Raw genomic sequence first — 16,870 nt, forward strand, 5'->3', positions numbered from 1 at the left:
ACTTATGCAGCAGAGTATTGACTGAAGAGGGTATTAATAATTTGAAGACAAACGCACCAGTCAGCATGTGCAACCTTGAGAAGATATTTCCTCCATCATTCTTTGATGTAATGGAACATCTTGCTATTCATCTCGCAAGAGAATTGGAACTTGGTGGTCCTGTGCAGTACAGATGGATGTATATTTTTGAGCGTTATATGCATCATCTGAAGAAGATGGTCAAAAATCAAAGCAGGGTGGAAGGATCTATAGTGGCACAGGTGATCAATGAAGAAACTGCAATCTTTGCTGAAAATTATTTTCCACCAGAAGTGCAAACAAAACACCGAAGACCTGCTCGGCATGATGATAGAGGGGAGAGAGCAACATATCATGTTACTGTCCCAAGCATGTTCAAGGAAATAGGACGACTTAGTGGAAAATTCACGAAGCGGAGACTTACGGACACTGAGAACGCTCATTTGCAAACATATTTGCTCACCAACTGTGAAGATGTTCTACAATATGAGAGGTAAAAATATTTATTCATTTATTGTTAGATTAATATTCAATAAATTTATTTCATATTGATAATATTTTTGTATATAGTGTATATATGGCGGAGTTGCGTATGACTCACAGGCATGCAACAGAAGATGAGCTTCGACAACTTAGAGATAACGGATTTGCTGCGTGGCTTCGTAGTTATGTGAGTCATATATCCTATTACCCTATGCAAATGATTAGTTTAAATTTAATATATATAAACTAATTAATTTTGCAATCATATATGTTTTTTTTATAGGTGAATGATGGTTTGGCCAGAGGTCTTGTGTTCGATGATTGGATACGCGAATTTGTGCAGGGACCAAACTATGTGGTCAAATCATATCCTAAATTTTGTACGCGAGGATATGCATTCACAAGGAAAGGTCATTCTAAGACAACATATGATGCTGGTGTTTCATCTTCTTCTGGTGACGATGTCTACTACGGCAACATAAAAGAAATATTGGAAATCCAATTTCCTGGAATGGTTGGATTGCGTTGTGTAGTATTCTATTGTGATTGGTATGACACCACCCCAGATAGAGGAGTGAAGATTGATGCGTTTGGTGTTACATCAGTTCATTCGCGGCGGAAACTTCAATATTATGATCCCTTCATTCTTGGTTCGCAAGCTGATCAGGTATGTCAATATATTCATAATTTTTTACCAATATAATTAATTAATGTTATATATTGAACTAATACTTTGTATAATTGATATGTATAGGTGTGCTACATCAGTTACCCTCGGGTGACGTACAGAGACGATCCATGGGTTACTGTAACGCAAATCAACCCAAGAGGACGAGTGGATGGAACTTCTGATGATGATGAACCATTGCAACCAGAGTCTACCAGCAACGCCCAGGCAGTTGAAGATTTGGAAAATGTTCAACTCGTTGAGAATTTGACTGTGTTTGGACATGATGCTGTCGTACATTCAGAGCCGGAAGCCGAGGTTGGGGAGTTTGATGAAGATTCAGAAGATTCTGATTAGTTTTTTTTTTTTTTTTTTTTTTAATGGTCCGTCGGAAATCCCTCGCAATATACCGACGACATAGCGACGACAACGGGTTTCATTGAAAATTGGAAAGGTCGTCGGTATTTCGTCGGAAAATACCGACGACATGTTTTTCTATAAAGTTTCAATCATAAAAATCTATAAATTTAGATGCCAAAACTATGAAAATAACACATAATAAGTGTTTAGTATAGTATTAGATCGCAACCGTTCAAATATAACAACTCATTAAAATATTTATGTATGCATATCATTGTTTTCATAACATCTCATCTTAACATTATGTACTTATACAATCATATTTATATAAGCTTACACTACAAAAAATATTGTTGTGTAAAATCGTGTTATAAAACATTTTTATTGTTAAATCTTTATGCAAATACTATATATATTATCAAAGGTTTGGATTTTGCATTTAGAAACTTGAAAAGAACACCCTAAACACTAAGTCGTCGGAATTCCGTCGGAATATACCGACGGAATGTGTCCGTCGGAAAATACTGACGGACACGTTCCGTCGGAATTTCAATTAGCCCGGGAGAACCAAACCGCTTGAAAATTTTCGCGAATCGGCATTTGGTATATTTTAAATATACCGACGGAATACCGACGAACCCGTGTCCGTCGGAATCCACGGAAATAAAAACCCTTCTCCTTTCTTCTTCGTTATCTCCGCGGCCTCTCTCTCTCTCAAAACTCTCCGGCGATTTCGGCGATTTCGGCGACTCTCCGGCGATTCCGGCCTCTCTTCACCGGCGAATCCTCTCCTCACCCTCCTATCTCTTCCCCAAACCCCAAATCATGTAAGAATCATCCCAAACCTTTTTTTTTTCAATTGTTTAGGGTTTTGGAAGTTGATCTCGGATTTTAGGTTGTTTGATTGAACATTTTAGGATTGAATGGATAGTTTAGGATATATAAGTTAGGATTGTTGTTTTAGTTTTTTTGGAACATTTTTGATTTTTTAAAAACGTTTTTTGATTTTTTAAAACGTTTGTTTTTATTTTTAAAAACGTTTTTTGATTTTTAAAAACGTTTTTTGATTTTTAAAAACGTTTTTTGATTTTTAAAAACGTTTTTTTGAAAAAAATATAAATATTTAACACCATTTTTCTTCATTTATAAATTTTAACAACATTTTTCTATATTTATAAATTTTTTATAATTTTGTATACATATATATATATATGTAAATCATGTATAGTAAAAATTTTAAAATTTTAAAATTTTTTATATTTTTTTTAAGTTTCCACTAATAAATATTTAACAACATTTTTTTTTTTAAATATAAATATTTAACAACATTTTTCTTCATTTATAAATTTTTAACAACATTTTTCTATATTTATAAATTTTTTATAATTTTGTATACATATATATATATATAAAAGGTTTAATAGTTTTTTTTAAAACGTTTATAAAACCTTTTGTAAATATATAAATGAAAATATGTTTGATGGGTTAATTTTTTTTTTTAGGGCCGAGGATGAAGCCCGCCCCGCAGCCCGTCTTCGACGTAGTTCGGTGAGCGGTTCCCGTGCATCGGTATCGTCTCATGACTCGGTTCCCGCATATATTCCCGCTCCAGCTCCCTCTGCCCCTCACGCTGCCCCTCACGCTGCTGCTCAACAGGATCCGGGGGTCATGCCGGTTCATCTATTGGTTCAACAACCAGGTCGAGAGCATCTCCCGTTTCTCCAACTCAACCCACGACGAGGCCATAGCACTTGGTTAGTATTTTTTTTTATTTGTACCGTTATATTTTTTGCTTTAATTAACTTGCTAACTTGTATTTTTTTTTAAAGGTTCACCAAGTCGAAAAATGGCATTAGCCGGAGCATCAACCAGATGATGTACTCCATGCTCCGTTTTGGATATCCAAAGTGGAGTGTGATCCCTTCCGACGAACGAGAGTTGTGGTTTCGTCAGTTTGCGGTATAGTAACCCTTCATTTTTTTTAAGTTTTTACATTTTTTTACATATATTTACTTATTAAATTGTGTTTGTTTTGTAGCAAGAGTTCAACTGGCACTCCGATCTTACGGAAACAGTCCGTAAGAAATTCAACGAAAAGGCCATGGACTCTTACACAAAGCAGATAAACGCGTGGAAGACAGTTTGGCAGAAGAACAAGAAGCCACGGTTCATCAACGGGGGGGTGTGGGAGCAGTTGATAGCTCATTGGGAGAGGGAAGACACTGCAGAGACGTCTTCTAGGAACTCCAGGAACCGGAAGAGCGATCGTGGCGGGAAAGGTATGTATGTGCACAACCTCGGCGCTTGCTCCATGTCTACTAAGGAGGATGAACTTGTAAGTTTTTTATTATTATTTATCTTTATATTTTTTAAATAAATATTTTATATATTTTTTGGCTAATAATGGCGGTTTTTTTAGATCGAAGCAAATGACGGTAATCCCGTTGATCGTCTCCAACTCATTAAGGTGGCTCACACTAACAAGACGACGGGTCAAATTCAGGACCCCGTGATCAGAGGTGTAGTTGATTTGGTGGAAGCTGAGATAGTTTCTCAATCTCAGCCTCTCTCTGATGACGGCGACTCCACGGGAGCTTCAACCAACCTGTCTCTATTGCAAATAAATGAGATGGTTGAAAAGGTAATTTTTTTTATTAATATATTTTTTTATAATGTCGATTACTTACTTGTCCATATTTACTTACTTTAAATATTTTTGTAGGCGGTTCCTAAAAGGAAAGGAGGCCGTTTAGTTGGGTTGGCCCGTCGTGCTTCTTCGTATCCGGCATCTTCTTCGCAAGCTCCGTATGCCGATCCCATGATTCTCGAGGAGCTACATGACAAAGATGAACGGATTGGGGCATTGGAGGAGCAGAACACCACTATCCTTTCGGAGAATGCCACTATCCGTTCGGAGAATGCCACTATCCTTGCTGAGTTGGCATCCCAGAAGAAGTTCAACACCGAGATTATGCAGAAGCTAGATCGTTTGATGTCTTCGAGTTCATCTTAGTTTATTTCGGCTTTATAAAACTTTCGGAATGTTTTTTTTTTCTATTTCGGTTTGTATGAATTTTAAACTTTATGAATGTTTTTTTCCTATTTCGGTTTTTATGAATTTAAATTTTATAATATTATTAGTTTTAAATTTCCAATTTTTTAAATTTATTAATATCAAAAAATATATAAAAATGCAAAATTAATTTGTAAAAAAAAAAGGGTATATACCGACGGACAACGGTCGTCGGAATATACCGACGGACATATATCCGTCGGAATTTACCGACAAACTCATTTCCGTCGGAATATACCGACGAACGTGGTTCGTCGGTATATTCCGACGACCGATGTCCGTCGGTAAATTCCGACGCCCAAAGTTCGTCGGAATAAACCGAGGAACCACGTTCGTCGGAATTGTAGTTTTCCGATGAACTCTGGTCTCGTGTAGCCGCATCGTAATATCGTCGGAAGTTCGTCAGAATGACGTTTCTCGGTATTCGTCAGAAAGTCGTCGGAATTTCTGACGAAATTCCGACGAATTTTTTTTTTCCGACGAAACGATACCGACGGACGGATTCGTCGGAAATTCGTCGGAATAGACCGATTCCGACGAATTTCCGACGATTTCGGCCATCAGAATCCCCCTGTTTTCTTGTAGTGAACATGAATTTACAAAATTCAGGAAAATTTGCTTTTTTCTTCTATGTTCAAGACGAAATGGAATCCAATTTCTTTTGATAGAAAGAGATCAACTGCTAAAAACAAATGCGTCAAGGAAGCTAAATTACGACCAAAATTATATTTCTCCATTGGTCCATAAGTTGAAAATGTGTTTATATATATGTTATCAGTCTTACTACTTCAGCTAATTTCTCTAATCAACCATTCTTTTTCCACATGGATCAATGCAATTTGATGATAGCCGGGACCTTCAAAGAGTACTTGTGAATCAAGGAACCTCATCACTCTGCTTCTGCTGCAAATATTTCTTCTCTGAGAATGGTAAAAGCTATGCCGACAAAGAAACAAGAAAAATGCTCAGAATTTTTTGAGTATTTATCCCACAAAATTTCAAGACAATTTTATACAGAATGGTGATAACACCACATGGTCAGTAGACTAGAAACCAAAATTTATCCTTAACCAAACAATGGATATTTACTTAGTTTAGGTTTACTAACCTGACTAGCGACCTGTGCAACACTTCGAGATGATTCGGTATGAATCCAAGTAAACCTTGTCTTTCTCTTTAGTCTTTTATCTCGTGTTTCTGCTCTCATCGTCTTGCCAAGACGAACTTCCTCCATCGGGGCTACTGCTACCGCTTCCTTACGCTTTCTCTTGAGTGTGAACTGGACACACAGTTTCTTCAGAAGGCGACACAGACGTAGATAGCTCCAAATCATTCACTTTCTCTTCCTTCTTCCTTGCTTCGGTTTTGGATGATGTCAATGACTCCACTTCAGGAAAATCTCAGTTGGCAATGTTCCTGTATCCATATTCAAAAAGCAGCTAGACAATAATTGCGTATTTTTAGAAGATTAGTATCTAGACGGGTGGTTGTTCAAAAAAATAAAATATCTAGACGGGTGTATAAGCACTACCTAGAGAACATTGGTCATTATTGTCATATTATCATGATCCACGCTTTTCTAAAACTCTAAATTAGGGAAAGTCGCGAACTCATCCAAATTGGCTAAAGCGAACACTAAAAGAAGAAAAGTCTCCTTTTAAGTGGCTTTTTTTTTTTTTTTTGTAATCCAGGGTTCCCCGCTTCGCGGGTCAATCCCTGGGCCCGGTCAGGCAGCAGACCAGTTTCACCCGGGAAGTTTTTCCCTGAGCCCGAAGGCCCAGTATCCGCTTTGGTGTCCAGATGAGACAGGGTAGTTTCCGTATGGGGGGGGATCGAACCCGGATGGTGGTTGCCACCACAGGCCCGTCCTTCCACTTGGACTACCTGGTCCTTTTTAAGTGGCTTTAAACCATTATTTTAACTTCATCTTCGTATGCAACTAATAAAAGTAATAGTGGCTTTCATTCCTGGCCAATACTTGTGCTTTTCCTTTTCTTTTTCCACGAGAAATATAATCTTTGATTAATATGCATGTTATTGAATCCCATGCTTAAACTTGAATTGGATGATCATGACACCACGTTTTAAGTGAAACCACTAGAATAAAAGTTAACTCTTTATCTAATTATATCTTTTAACAAAAATCTCTATATATTTTTCCTAATTTTTTTTAGAATACTAATTGCCGGAAAATCTTTATAACAATTTACTAATCAGTAAAACAGAAAAAATAAGACAAAGATAATGAAAAGTACAAAATTGGTTTTCAAGAAAACCTTGTATTACACCAAATATAATTCTTACATGCATCATTAGAGACTCCAACATTTTTTTTTTTGAGAAAGAGTTAACGACTCCAACATTTTGAAGTCTTATTAACAGGTAATAATATAAAACCAATCGGTCAAAAAAAAAAATATAAAACCAACTTATCAAAGTCGACTACGAGTACAATAATTCCTCTGAAAATGTAATCTATTACATTAACAAAAGGTTACAAGCCAACACCTATTCAGCGTCAACATTCTCCAAATTGTGTGAGTCCAGTTCTTTCCTCGTTTTTTCTTGAAAGAATGTAGCAAAACTTCAGTTTGGGTGTAGTTTTTTTTATAATTAAGGTATAGTTCAGAAATTTGGTCCTCAAGAAATATTTTAAATTCTTTAGTTAGTCGACAATCATAGTTAATCATATGTAACTTGATCATATTTTGATCATCTATCCTATACTAAAAGGGATATATGAGGAGTAGGGAGGCTGTCCACGTCCTCAATTAAAATCAGCCAATAGAGTGAGTTTATTTGTCCACGTCACATTCGGTTTGGGCTTTGGTTTTTTTTTATCCGTAATGTGAGGTATTTGCCCATAAGCCTGATCCAATAGAAGCCCTAAAATATTTGGGCTCCACGTTCTGTCCAGTTTATTTTGGTCGTAAAAGTTTTGTGTTTGATCTGATTTGGGTTTTCCACATTTGGTTCCATAATTAAGTCAAAATCTGCGTTTTATGCTTGAATGAATTAGGGCTTCATCATTATCTTTCTTCTTCCTCATTCAACCTCGCCGTCTACACTTATCTTAATCTGCAAACCTAATGATTGCAAACGTAAAGGTTGACATCACTGTCTCCGTACCCAACATCCATTCCTCTCTTTACCACCTCTTCTGGTTCCTGATGTCGTCCCTGAATCCACCGCTCTGTTTCGGCCGGCGAGACCACAAAACGATCCATGGAGGATTCCCCTGACATATCATGGGGCTGCAATATAGATTCAGTCGAAAACGCCACTTCTCTTCAGAGATGGCTAACCAATTCAGGTTTCCCGCCGAAGAAAATGGCTGTCGACTCTGTCGACATCAGAGAGAGGGAGGTGGGAGTCTCGGAATGAAATATCAACGAACAAACACTTGCTTAAGTTAAATTCAAAGGTATTAGAGCCAAACTCAACAGAATCGTTTTGAAACTCGTGTAGAAACTTCTTATTGTTATTGTTTTTTGTTACAGGAATGTGCTCAACTTACTTCTCAGTGCGCTCATCTACAAGACATAACGATGGCTCTTGCCAAGGAGCTGGCATCGCTTAAATTGTGAGATTACTTTTTGTTATTTGGTCTTTTGGCGTTCTCTAAAACTAAATTTTCAATCTTTCTGAGTCTATCAATTTTTTATTTATCCAGGGTTTCCGACATAAGCTTGGAGGAAGTTGATGTGCTGAAGCTTGCCTTTTTTGAGAATAACGCAAAAGACAAAAGATACAATAGACACACCAGGTTTGTTTCCTGTGATATTGTGGTTTCGGCCTATATTGGTTTGTGGTTTCGGCCTATATTGGTTTGTGGTTTCCTCAAGTCTCTGTTCTGTTCGTATGGTCTCAGCCCGTGCTTATTCAGGTTCTTTGGGAACTTGCGTTCGATTGTCGTCTGTGTGGAGCTGGTTTTTTGGTTCTGATAAGAAACACTTTCCCTCTTTTTAATTATTGTGCCTCAGTGTTGATTTCTTTTTTTTGGTGATTCAAAAGGTTGTCCGGTAGTGTGGAAAGGTTGTTTGTGTTTTTATGGTCTGTAATAATCGTACTTCAAATTACGTTAATGCAATTCAAAGATGAACAAAAAAAAACAAAATAGACACACCTGTCAAGTCCTTGGTTACTCGAAACAGGTAGGCACATAGCTTATGTTTTGTTACAGCTTCCCTTCTCTCATTTTATCATGTAGGTACTATTGATGAGGTCCCCACGACTACTACTGTGACCAACCTCCAGAAATTCATGCTTCTGAAGTTCAACCATCTTCAAGCTCTTGCAAACTTTCTTTGAACTCCCCGGTATTGTTTTAAATTTCCTTTTGCATATTAGAATTCAACCACCATTGACTTATGTTACCTATTGATTCATCCACTTTCAGATATAGTTGGCCAAATCCGTTCAAGACTCTTAACATAAACAACTCTGTTCAAGGCTCTGACATAAACAACTCTGCTGCAACAACCCGATTATGCATGAAAGTTGGTGTCTCAATCATGCTGCTGCGCAACCTAAACCAAGAAGAAGGCTTGAGAAAGAGTTATAGAAGCAGAAGTGTGTGTGCTGATACCAAGAAACAAACTATCACCGACCTAAACCAAACATCTATTCATTCTAAGAAGCCGCCAGTTTTGAGTACATATATCCTAGGGATTTTAACATTACCAGGGTCACGTGACTAACGACATTGCCAACATCGTTTACAGAAAAGCCTTCAATGGCCTCCCACAATCACTGGTATGTTAACTGCCTTCTTTATTAAAAGTCATAGCATACACCATCGCCAATGTTCTTCTGTTGGACCTTAAATACGACTGCATACACCATCACTGCCTCTCTTCTCTATCAACCAAATTAAATACGATAAAACGGTCTCCTTTACAAAACATACTTTTTCAGGTTTAGAAGAAGACTATGAGAGTTTCGCCAACATGCTTTCCTCTGTTTCTTTCTCTGTTCTGTTTGTATCTGTCCAAAGAATCATCAAATGGGATCCACTGAACTACAAGACACATATTTGTTTAGCTCTTTTTCTGAGAACTTACACTCAACGTTCTTCACTCCAACCACAAGCTCGCTCTGATCTGACTCGGACACGGATTCACCAAAGCCATAAAACGAGGATGAAAATCGTAGAGTTGACTTGGCATATGAGTAACTATATGAGCATCAGAAGGTACAATTTGATAATTCTTTGGCAAGATTCGATTATTTTCTCTTTTATTCAATCTCATATTCCTTATTAAATTTTTTTTTTTTTTCTTTTTGATTCAGTCTTGTGGTGGAGACAACCTATTATGATTCCTTTTCAATCAAAAGAAGCTTTCATCGATGAGCAGATCCGATATGTTCATGCAAACGTGAGTTCACGTTTTTTTAGTTGATAATTATTTAGAATCTTTCTTTTTATTTGTCGGTTATAATACGATCGTTTATAAAATAAAAAGTTTGATTGTTCATTTTGTGTCTATAGTTCCAAAACTAGAAGGAGAAAGACGAGGAGCGAAATGATGATGCATTTAAACATAAAGCAAGGAGCTACCACAACCAACAGAGAGACCAAAGTCCGCTGTGAAGGTGGAGTTCGTATACGGGACATTCGAGAACCATGGTACTGCTGGGGAGTCACCCAAGAAAGTAGTTTCATATTAATTTAGCATTGTTACTTCTTCTTTTTTAAGTCACGCAAGAACTCCATTATAAGTTTTTGTTTTGTTTTCTATTAACGAGATGTGGTTTTAAAGAAGGCTACATATTATATATAATGGACAACAGATAAAAGAAAGAGAGAAATGACGTCGTCTATATACTTTGAGTTTCGTACTTTGTTTTATAGAGGTTGACATATATGAATCTTGAGTCAATATTAGACTTAGTAATTTCATAAAATTGTAAGTAAACAACACAAATTATCTCCTTAGTGTAACAAATAAACCACTGAAAACATAATTAAAAAAAAAACATTACAGATTTTTAGCTTAAATGTTATCTTTAAATTTACAGTGCTTAATTCTTTTTTCATGTGGTTTACTCTCTCTTGCTTAGATCTCAATGATTTAAGACCTAGATATAATAAGAATCTTTATCTTACGTTGTTATATTGTTTGACTTAATAGATTCCAAAGATTCCTTCCCACCATTAATCTCACTATCACTGCCTCTCTCTCTATCAACCAACCTAATCTATATACGATAAATCCGATCTCTACAAAACATATTTTTGCAGGTTTAGAAGAAGACCATGAGAGATTCGGCAACAATTCATAATCTCCGTCAATACCAACCACCAAAGTCAGTAATTCATTGCAATATAATTATCACTTTTCTCAATTGATAAATTACTCAGTAGACAAATCAAATTCTACAATAGAAATGGTGATGAAATCTCAGCTGGACAACTCAAAACTCGAAGAAAAGAACAACTATTCAATTTCCCTCATCAACGAACAACGAACATGGCCTAATTCCATAACTCCAATTCAATTTCAAACTCTGCATTTAACTTTAACTTATGTTTACCGTAAAACCTGTTACCGCCAAACAATATGTGAAACTTTAATTTATCCATTAAAACCACTACGACTAAACAAAAAAAAACATCTTAATCCACTATCTATTACATTTTTAAGTATTACAACACCTTTAATTATCAATAACCCCGCGCTTGGGTGTTTACGACTCAACGCAAACACACATTAAAATGAGACATCATATTTTAATATATTTAAATATATAATTTTAAATATATTATATTTTTAATAATTTTAAAATTACTTAAAAAGAAACTAAATTATTAAAAAATTAATATACAACTAAAACTAAAGCAATATTTTGTAACATCAAAATAATAAATGAATAAAAAATATATTATGTTAATAAAATAGATTTTAGATTTTAAAGACTTCTAATTCATGTAATATTACAAAATTCAAAATTTGTTTATTACAATTAATATTTTACCATTAGATATATTAAAATAATATTCTAGATCAATATTCAGTTGTCAATTTTTAACTATTACACATAAAAAAAATATTATTAAGTATGCTTTTTTTTTTGAAAAGGAGGTTTTATATTTTAAGTAGGTTATTGGAGTACTTTTTATTTTCGTGAATATATTCGAGATGAGATTCCGATCTTTTAAACAAAGATAATTTATGTTCTATACATAATTTTTTTTTACATAACTCTAAAATCTCGGACTTGATTGTTCATATTTTATTAGTTAATTGTGTTACATGTAATAGAAATACTTACTTCAAACTAAAAATATTTTTAAAAAATCAAATTTAAAATTAGTTATATATAATTTAATATACAAAAATGTACATACAAATAAAAATGATAAATGTAACAAATTTAAATATATTAGCCGCGCGTAGCGCGGAAAAAAGATCTAGTTACTCTAATCAGCATTATATACGGTGTTTTAAAAGACAACTTGTAAGAGAAAGTTAAACCTAAAGAAAAAAAGAAGAAGTTAAACCTAAAGGGCAAAGGCAATTGTTGGACAAACAAGAAAATAGTACATGTTAATTTATATGAAGCTATCATGTTTAATTATTTGATGCCACGGTTTGGAATATTCTTTTCATTATTTTTTATATATATTCTTTTCATTCGTTCATCAATCATTTAATTCTGACCAAAAAATTGTTTCTTTCTTTAACTAAACGATAGCTAAATTGTTGCATAAAGATTTCAATATTCATCAGGACAATATTTCAATCAAAGGGTTGGAGGCTTTCGTTAGATTTTGAGACAGAGGATGAAATTAACTCAAAGTAATCAATCCTCTTATAAGGATTTGAGTTTTTCAAGGCAACAAATCACCCAAGCATCAAAAGTTAACTTAAAAAGTGAACACAATTCTTTTTGTTTCAAAATAATACATGTCTTAAATTTTTTATACATATTAATAAAAAATATTAAATATTAATTATAAATGCATGAATATTTTGTAATTATCTATATTAATCAATAAAAACTAAAAAATGAGGGTAATGATTTTGAAGTTTACAGTTAATCATTATTAGTTGTTTAAGTAATATATCAAGAGTTAAAACTATAGAATCTTTTTCTGAAACATATCTTTATGAACGACTGAATTACAAATCATAAGCCGGCACGTGTCTTATTACCCTAACCACAGAACTCAACACTGTAATAATAATTCGTTTCAGAGCTAAGCCACGTGGGCATGCGGACGTTTATAAAAATATATAAGCAGAAGAAAGAGCTCAGATCCACTCACACCTCGTCTCCACCGTTCTAAGAGATCGAAAGGTTAACAAAAATCCAAAACAGACGCAAGGGCAAAACCGGAAAATCACTAAAATGGCCGCCGTCAGTAGCTCATCGGAAACCGGAGGCGGTGCCGCCGGGAATGGAGAGATCATGTTGTTCGGAGTCAGAGTCGTCGTTGATCCGATGAGAAAGTGTGTGAGTTTAAACAATCTGTCTGACTACGAGAAGTCTTCACCGGAGGAAGACATCCCTAAGATCGGAGAAGACAAGAACGAACAGGACGCTATAACCGCCGCAGGTTACGCCTCCGCCAATGATGCCGTCCAGATTACACCCTCCTCCGGCGGGAATCGCGAGAGGAAACGAGGTGCTCTTTTTCTCTGGTGATTGTATTGGTTGAGATTGTTGTTCTTGCTATGGATTCGTTGTTTGATGATTGTTGTGGGTGAAAACAGGAGTAGCGTGGACGGAGAGTGAGCACAAGAGGTTCTTGCTTGGTCTGCAGAGAGTAGGGAAAGGAGATTGGAAAGGGATATCGAGAGACTTTGTCAAGAGCAGGACGCCTACTCAAGTAGCTAGCCACGCTCAGAAGTACTTCCTCCGGAGAACCAACCTCAACCGTCGCCGGCGAAGATCTAGCCTTTTCGATATCACAACCGAGACGGTAAAGCCATTCCTATAGGTTCTCTGCTTTCTGAAAGTTCTTTCCTTTCTTGCTCTCTAGAGTTTATTTTGAGAAAGAATTTGCTTTTTTTTTTTTAGGATTTCCTCTTTAGGACTAAAAGATAAAAATGAAGTGTCATATATTGGGAATAAAATGTCTTAGGCTGTTCTAGAAAGTGGATAGATTCAATAATTGAGTTTTACAAATATCATGTAAGTGTGTAACAGTTAGGCCTGATTTGTTTTTTACAGGTCACAGGAATGCACATGGAGCAAGATCATGCTCAGGACAACTCATCACTGCCTGAAACTAACATCAGCGCTGGAGTTCCAGTGTGGACAAGAACTGAGGATAATGCACCACAGACATTTCATCCCAACGATTTATCCTCAACTATTGTCCATCCGGTTCCAGTAACCTTCCAAGCAAATCCTGCTTTCAATCTAAACACAGATGCTGCTCCGGTTTCTCTCAACCTTTCTCTGTCCTTTAACCTCAATGAACCATCCAACTCAAGACGTTCGGCGTTCACGATGATGCCAAGCTTCAGCGATGGAGATAGCAATAGCAACACCATTAGAGTTGCTTAGACTGAGGTGAATCTACGAGACCTTGCTTCTTTCTTTGTTTCTCTGTTCTCTAGTAGTACATACTAGGTCTAAACTCTTAGTCTTGTTTTTGATGTTACTATGTCAAAAACTGTTATGTATTCTTCTTGTCTGAAAAGAATAATCAGGGAAAAATAAAATAAACAAAAACAGAGGAAGGGCTTTAGAGATGGACAAACTGTGTGTTTTATTGTTTGTAAAACTCTGTTCTGTGTGGTTTGTTTTGTGGCAAGTTAAAACAAGTCGTGATAAGCTTAAAATGTATGTATGTGGTTCGTCGCATTACCTTTAATGCCCCTAAACAATGTAATGTTGCCAGTTTTCTAGATGATAATTAGGTGTAAGTAATTACATAAGTACTTGATTAGCGATAATCATTAAGACCCCCATTAATGGATACTACTATCTCTAAAAAATCCAAAACATAAAGTCCATTCTTATCAGCGATTAACCGTTATTTCAGGTATTTGTGGTCTTCAACCTTAAATCAAATCTTTTACAAATTCCAAAAATAGAATGAATAAATAAGAAAGGTCATAACATAACCTCTGTTTTGCTTTTTCTTTCGCCACCATTTCAAATCTTCATGTAACCCTCCTTCTCTATCATCGATAATCAATGTCAAACCGTTCCTTCAAGAACTTCATAGAAGACGAGCTCGGAACATTCCCACACTTGTTAATCTACGCCATCCTCGAATGGATCATCATCATCCTCCTCTTCCTAGACGGCCTCCTCGCCTTCTCCTCAAACCAATTCTCCAAACTCTTCGACCTCAAAACCCCTTGCCTCCTCTGCACAAGACTCGACCATGTCCTCGTCCCAACAAACCCCGACTTCTACTACAACGACTCCATCTGCGACTCTCACAAGAAGAACGTCTCTTCCTTAGCTTACTGCCACGTCCACAAGAAACTCTCCGAGATCAAAAGAATGTGCGAAGGTTGCCTCCTCTCTTTCGCCACCGAGAAAGAAACTGATGTTGACACCTACAAGTCTCTTATCGGTATCTTGCATAAGGATCTCGAGCTTCTTATCGACGATGAGCATCAGAAGGCGTTTCCGGTCACAGGCTCGAAGCTTGATCTCAGAGCTAACAACAGGCTTCAAGAGCAGCAGCAGCGTTGTTCTTGTTGTGGAGAGTTGTTGAAGATAAAAACCGAAAAACAACCGAATAGTAATGGGAACAGATCTTTCTTTGCTGCTCCGAGTCCGTCTCCTAGAGTCTCATTCAACCAAAGAACTATGGATTTTTCCAACTTGCCTGAGGAAGAAGAAGCAGCTAACAACAAAGACACACTTGATCGAACGCCGAGTTTCGTAAGAGGAGGGAACAACAGATTCTTTTCTGATTCGGCTCAGAACAGTCCGCGTTGGTCTGTTCGATCCATGAAGAAGACTTTGATCGATCAGAACGGTCCGGACGCCGAAGTGTTGGACGGTGATTCGATACTTCATCATTTGAACAGGCAGGTTAGGCTGGACCGGAAGTCGCTGATGGATTTGTACATGGAGTTGGATGAAGAGAGGAGTGCTTCAGCTGTTGCGGCGAACAACGCGATGGCTATGATCACGAGGCTTCAGGCGGAGAAAGCTGCGGTTCAGATGGAGGCGTTGCAGTATCAGAGGATGATGGATGAGCAGGCGGAGTATGATCAGGAGGCTGTGCAGTCTTTGAGTGGTTTGTTGGTTAAGAGAGAAGAGGATATGAAAGAGCTTGAAGCTGAAGTTGAGGCGTACAGGTTGAGATATGGACTGTTGATAGAAGAAGAGGAACAACTACAACAAGAAGACAGCAAAGGAGGAGAACAACATCAAGACGGCAAAGGAGGAGGAGAAGCAGAAGAGTTTCTTGATGAAGAAAACAATGAAACTAAACCGGATTGTTCATCAAATCATGAAGAAGATTTGGTGCAAATGAAAGATTCAGAAGAGGAGACTAAAGACAACAATGGTGGGATGATCATAGAGGAAGAGAAAGGTTAGAGATTCATTAGTTGTATGTGTTTCTTTGAGGTTGCTTTTTGCAAACAACTGTCTTAATCTTCTTTTGGTTTTGTTACAGAGAAGGGAAGCAGAAAAGATATGTTAGTGAAGGAGATCTCAGAGATAACAGAGAGACTACATGAGATTGAATCAAAAGGTGAATTGTTGCAGCATATTTCAGAAGTGTTAGATGTTAGTGAAGGAGAAGCAATTCTGTTACAGATATCTCAGAATCTCAATATGCTTCGTAGTTTCATCGAAATGCCATCAGAATCATGAATGTGGATCCTTACTTATTCTATCATACATCAGACGATACCAAAACAGCATCCTTGTATCTAATCTGTATATAACAACACATACTAGAATTTTTTTTATTACAGAACAAGCAAAGTTTTTACCTGCCTTGTGTCATACGTCAAATTCAATCCTGACTTTGTTTTTTGAGAACTTGGTTGAATCATTCTCATAATATGTACTGAAACTTAAAAACTTGAAGACTAGTAATTATTTCTTCCTAATTAATAAATTATATATGAAAATGCCACTTTAACAAACCCAAATAGACTTGTCCAGACCAAAAACTTTTTAAATATAAACTATTTAAGCTCTTACCAACTAATTTATTTATGAAAAATTCCTGAATTATCAACCACTCATTTTCAACTGAGTACTAAAAAATATCTTTTATTCTTAAAGACAGAGCTTAAGTCATGAAGTCATTATGTATTCATGATTAAAACAAT

The 16,870-nt window shown here is 36.3% G+C and overlaps 2 protein-coding genes and 1 long non-coding RNA gene across 5 annotated transcripts; all 3 read left to right on the forward strand.

Moving 5' to 3' along the window:
- The first annotated feature begins 8,274 nt into the window (after window positions 1-8,274).
- On the forward strand, window positions 8,275-9,979 carry LOC106368898. 3 transcript variants are annotated; one of them, XR_007327218.1, is made up of 4 exons: window positions 8,275-8,367; window positions 8,473-8,920; window positions 9,001-9,356; window positions 9,519-9,857. It is a non-coding gene; the product is annotated as an uncharacterized LOC106368898 (long non-coding RNA). The 3 variants fall into 3 exon arrangements; XR_007327217.1 differs by having other exon boundaries at window positions 8,812-8,920; XR_007327216.1 differs by adding an exon at window positions 9,894-9,979 and having other exon boundaries at window positions 8,281-8,920; window positions 9,519-9,795.
- Window positions 9,980-12,846: 2,867 nt separating this feature from the next.
- LOC106368894 (transcription factor MYB1R1-like) lies at window positions 12,847-14,486 on the forward strand. Its single transcript, XM_048765131.1, has 3 exons — window positions 12,847-13,233; window positions 13,322-13,530; window positions 13,782-14,486. Exons 1-3 carry the CDS (start codon window positions 12,957-12,959, stop codon window positions 14,118-14,120), a joined length of 825 nt encoding a protein of 274 aa, XP_048621088.1. The 5' UTR covers window positions 12,847-12,956; the 3' UTR covers window positions 14,121-14,486.
- Window positions 14,487-14,681: 195 nt separating this feature from the next.
- On the forward strand, window positions 14,682-16,526 carry LOC106365286 (probable myosin-binding protein 5). The gene is made up of 2 exons (XM_013804736.3): window positions 14,682-16,119; window positions 16,204-16,526. The coding sequence occupies exons 1-2, from the start codon at window positions 14,757-14,759 to the stop codon at window positions 16,401-16,403; spliced, it is 1,563 nt and encodes a 520-aa protein (XP_013660190.1). The 5' UTR covers window positions 14,682-14,756; the 3' UTR covers window positions 16,404-16,526.
- Window positions 16,527-16,870: the final 344 nt, after the last annotated feature.

This window comes from Brassica napus, chromosome C8 (assembly GCF_020379485.1).
Source record: "Brassica napus cultivar Da-Ae chromosome C8, Da-Ae, whole genome shotgun sequence".
Taxonomy (NCBI): Eukaryota; Viridiplantae; Streptophyta; class Magnoliopsida; order Brassicales; family Brassicaceae; genus Brassica; species Brassica napus.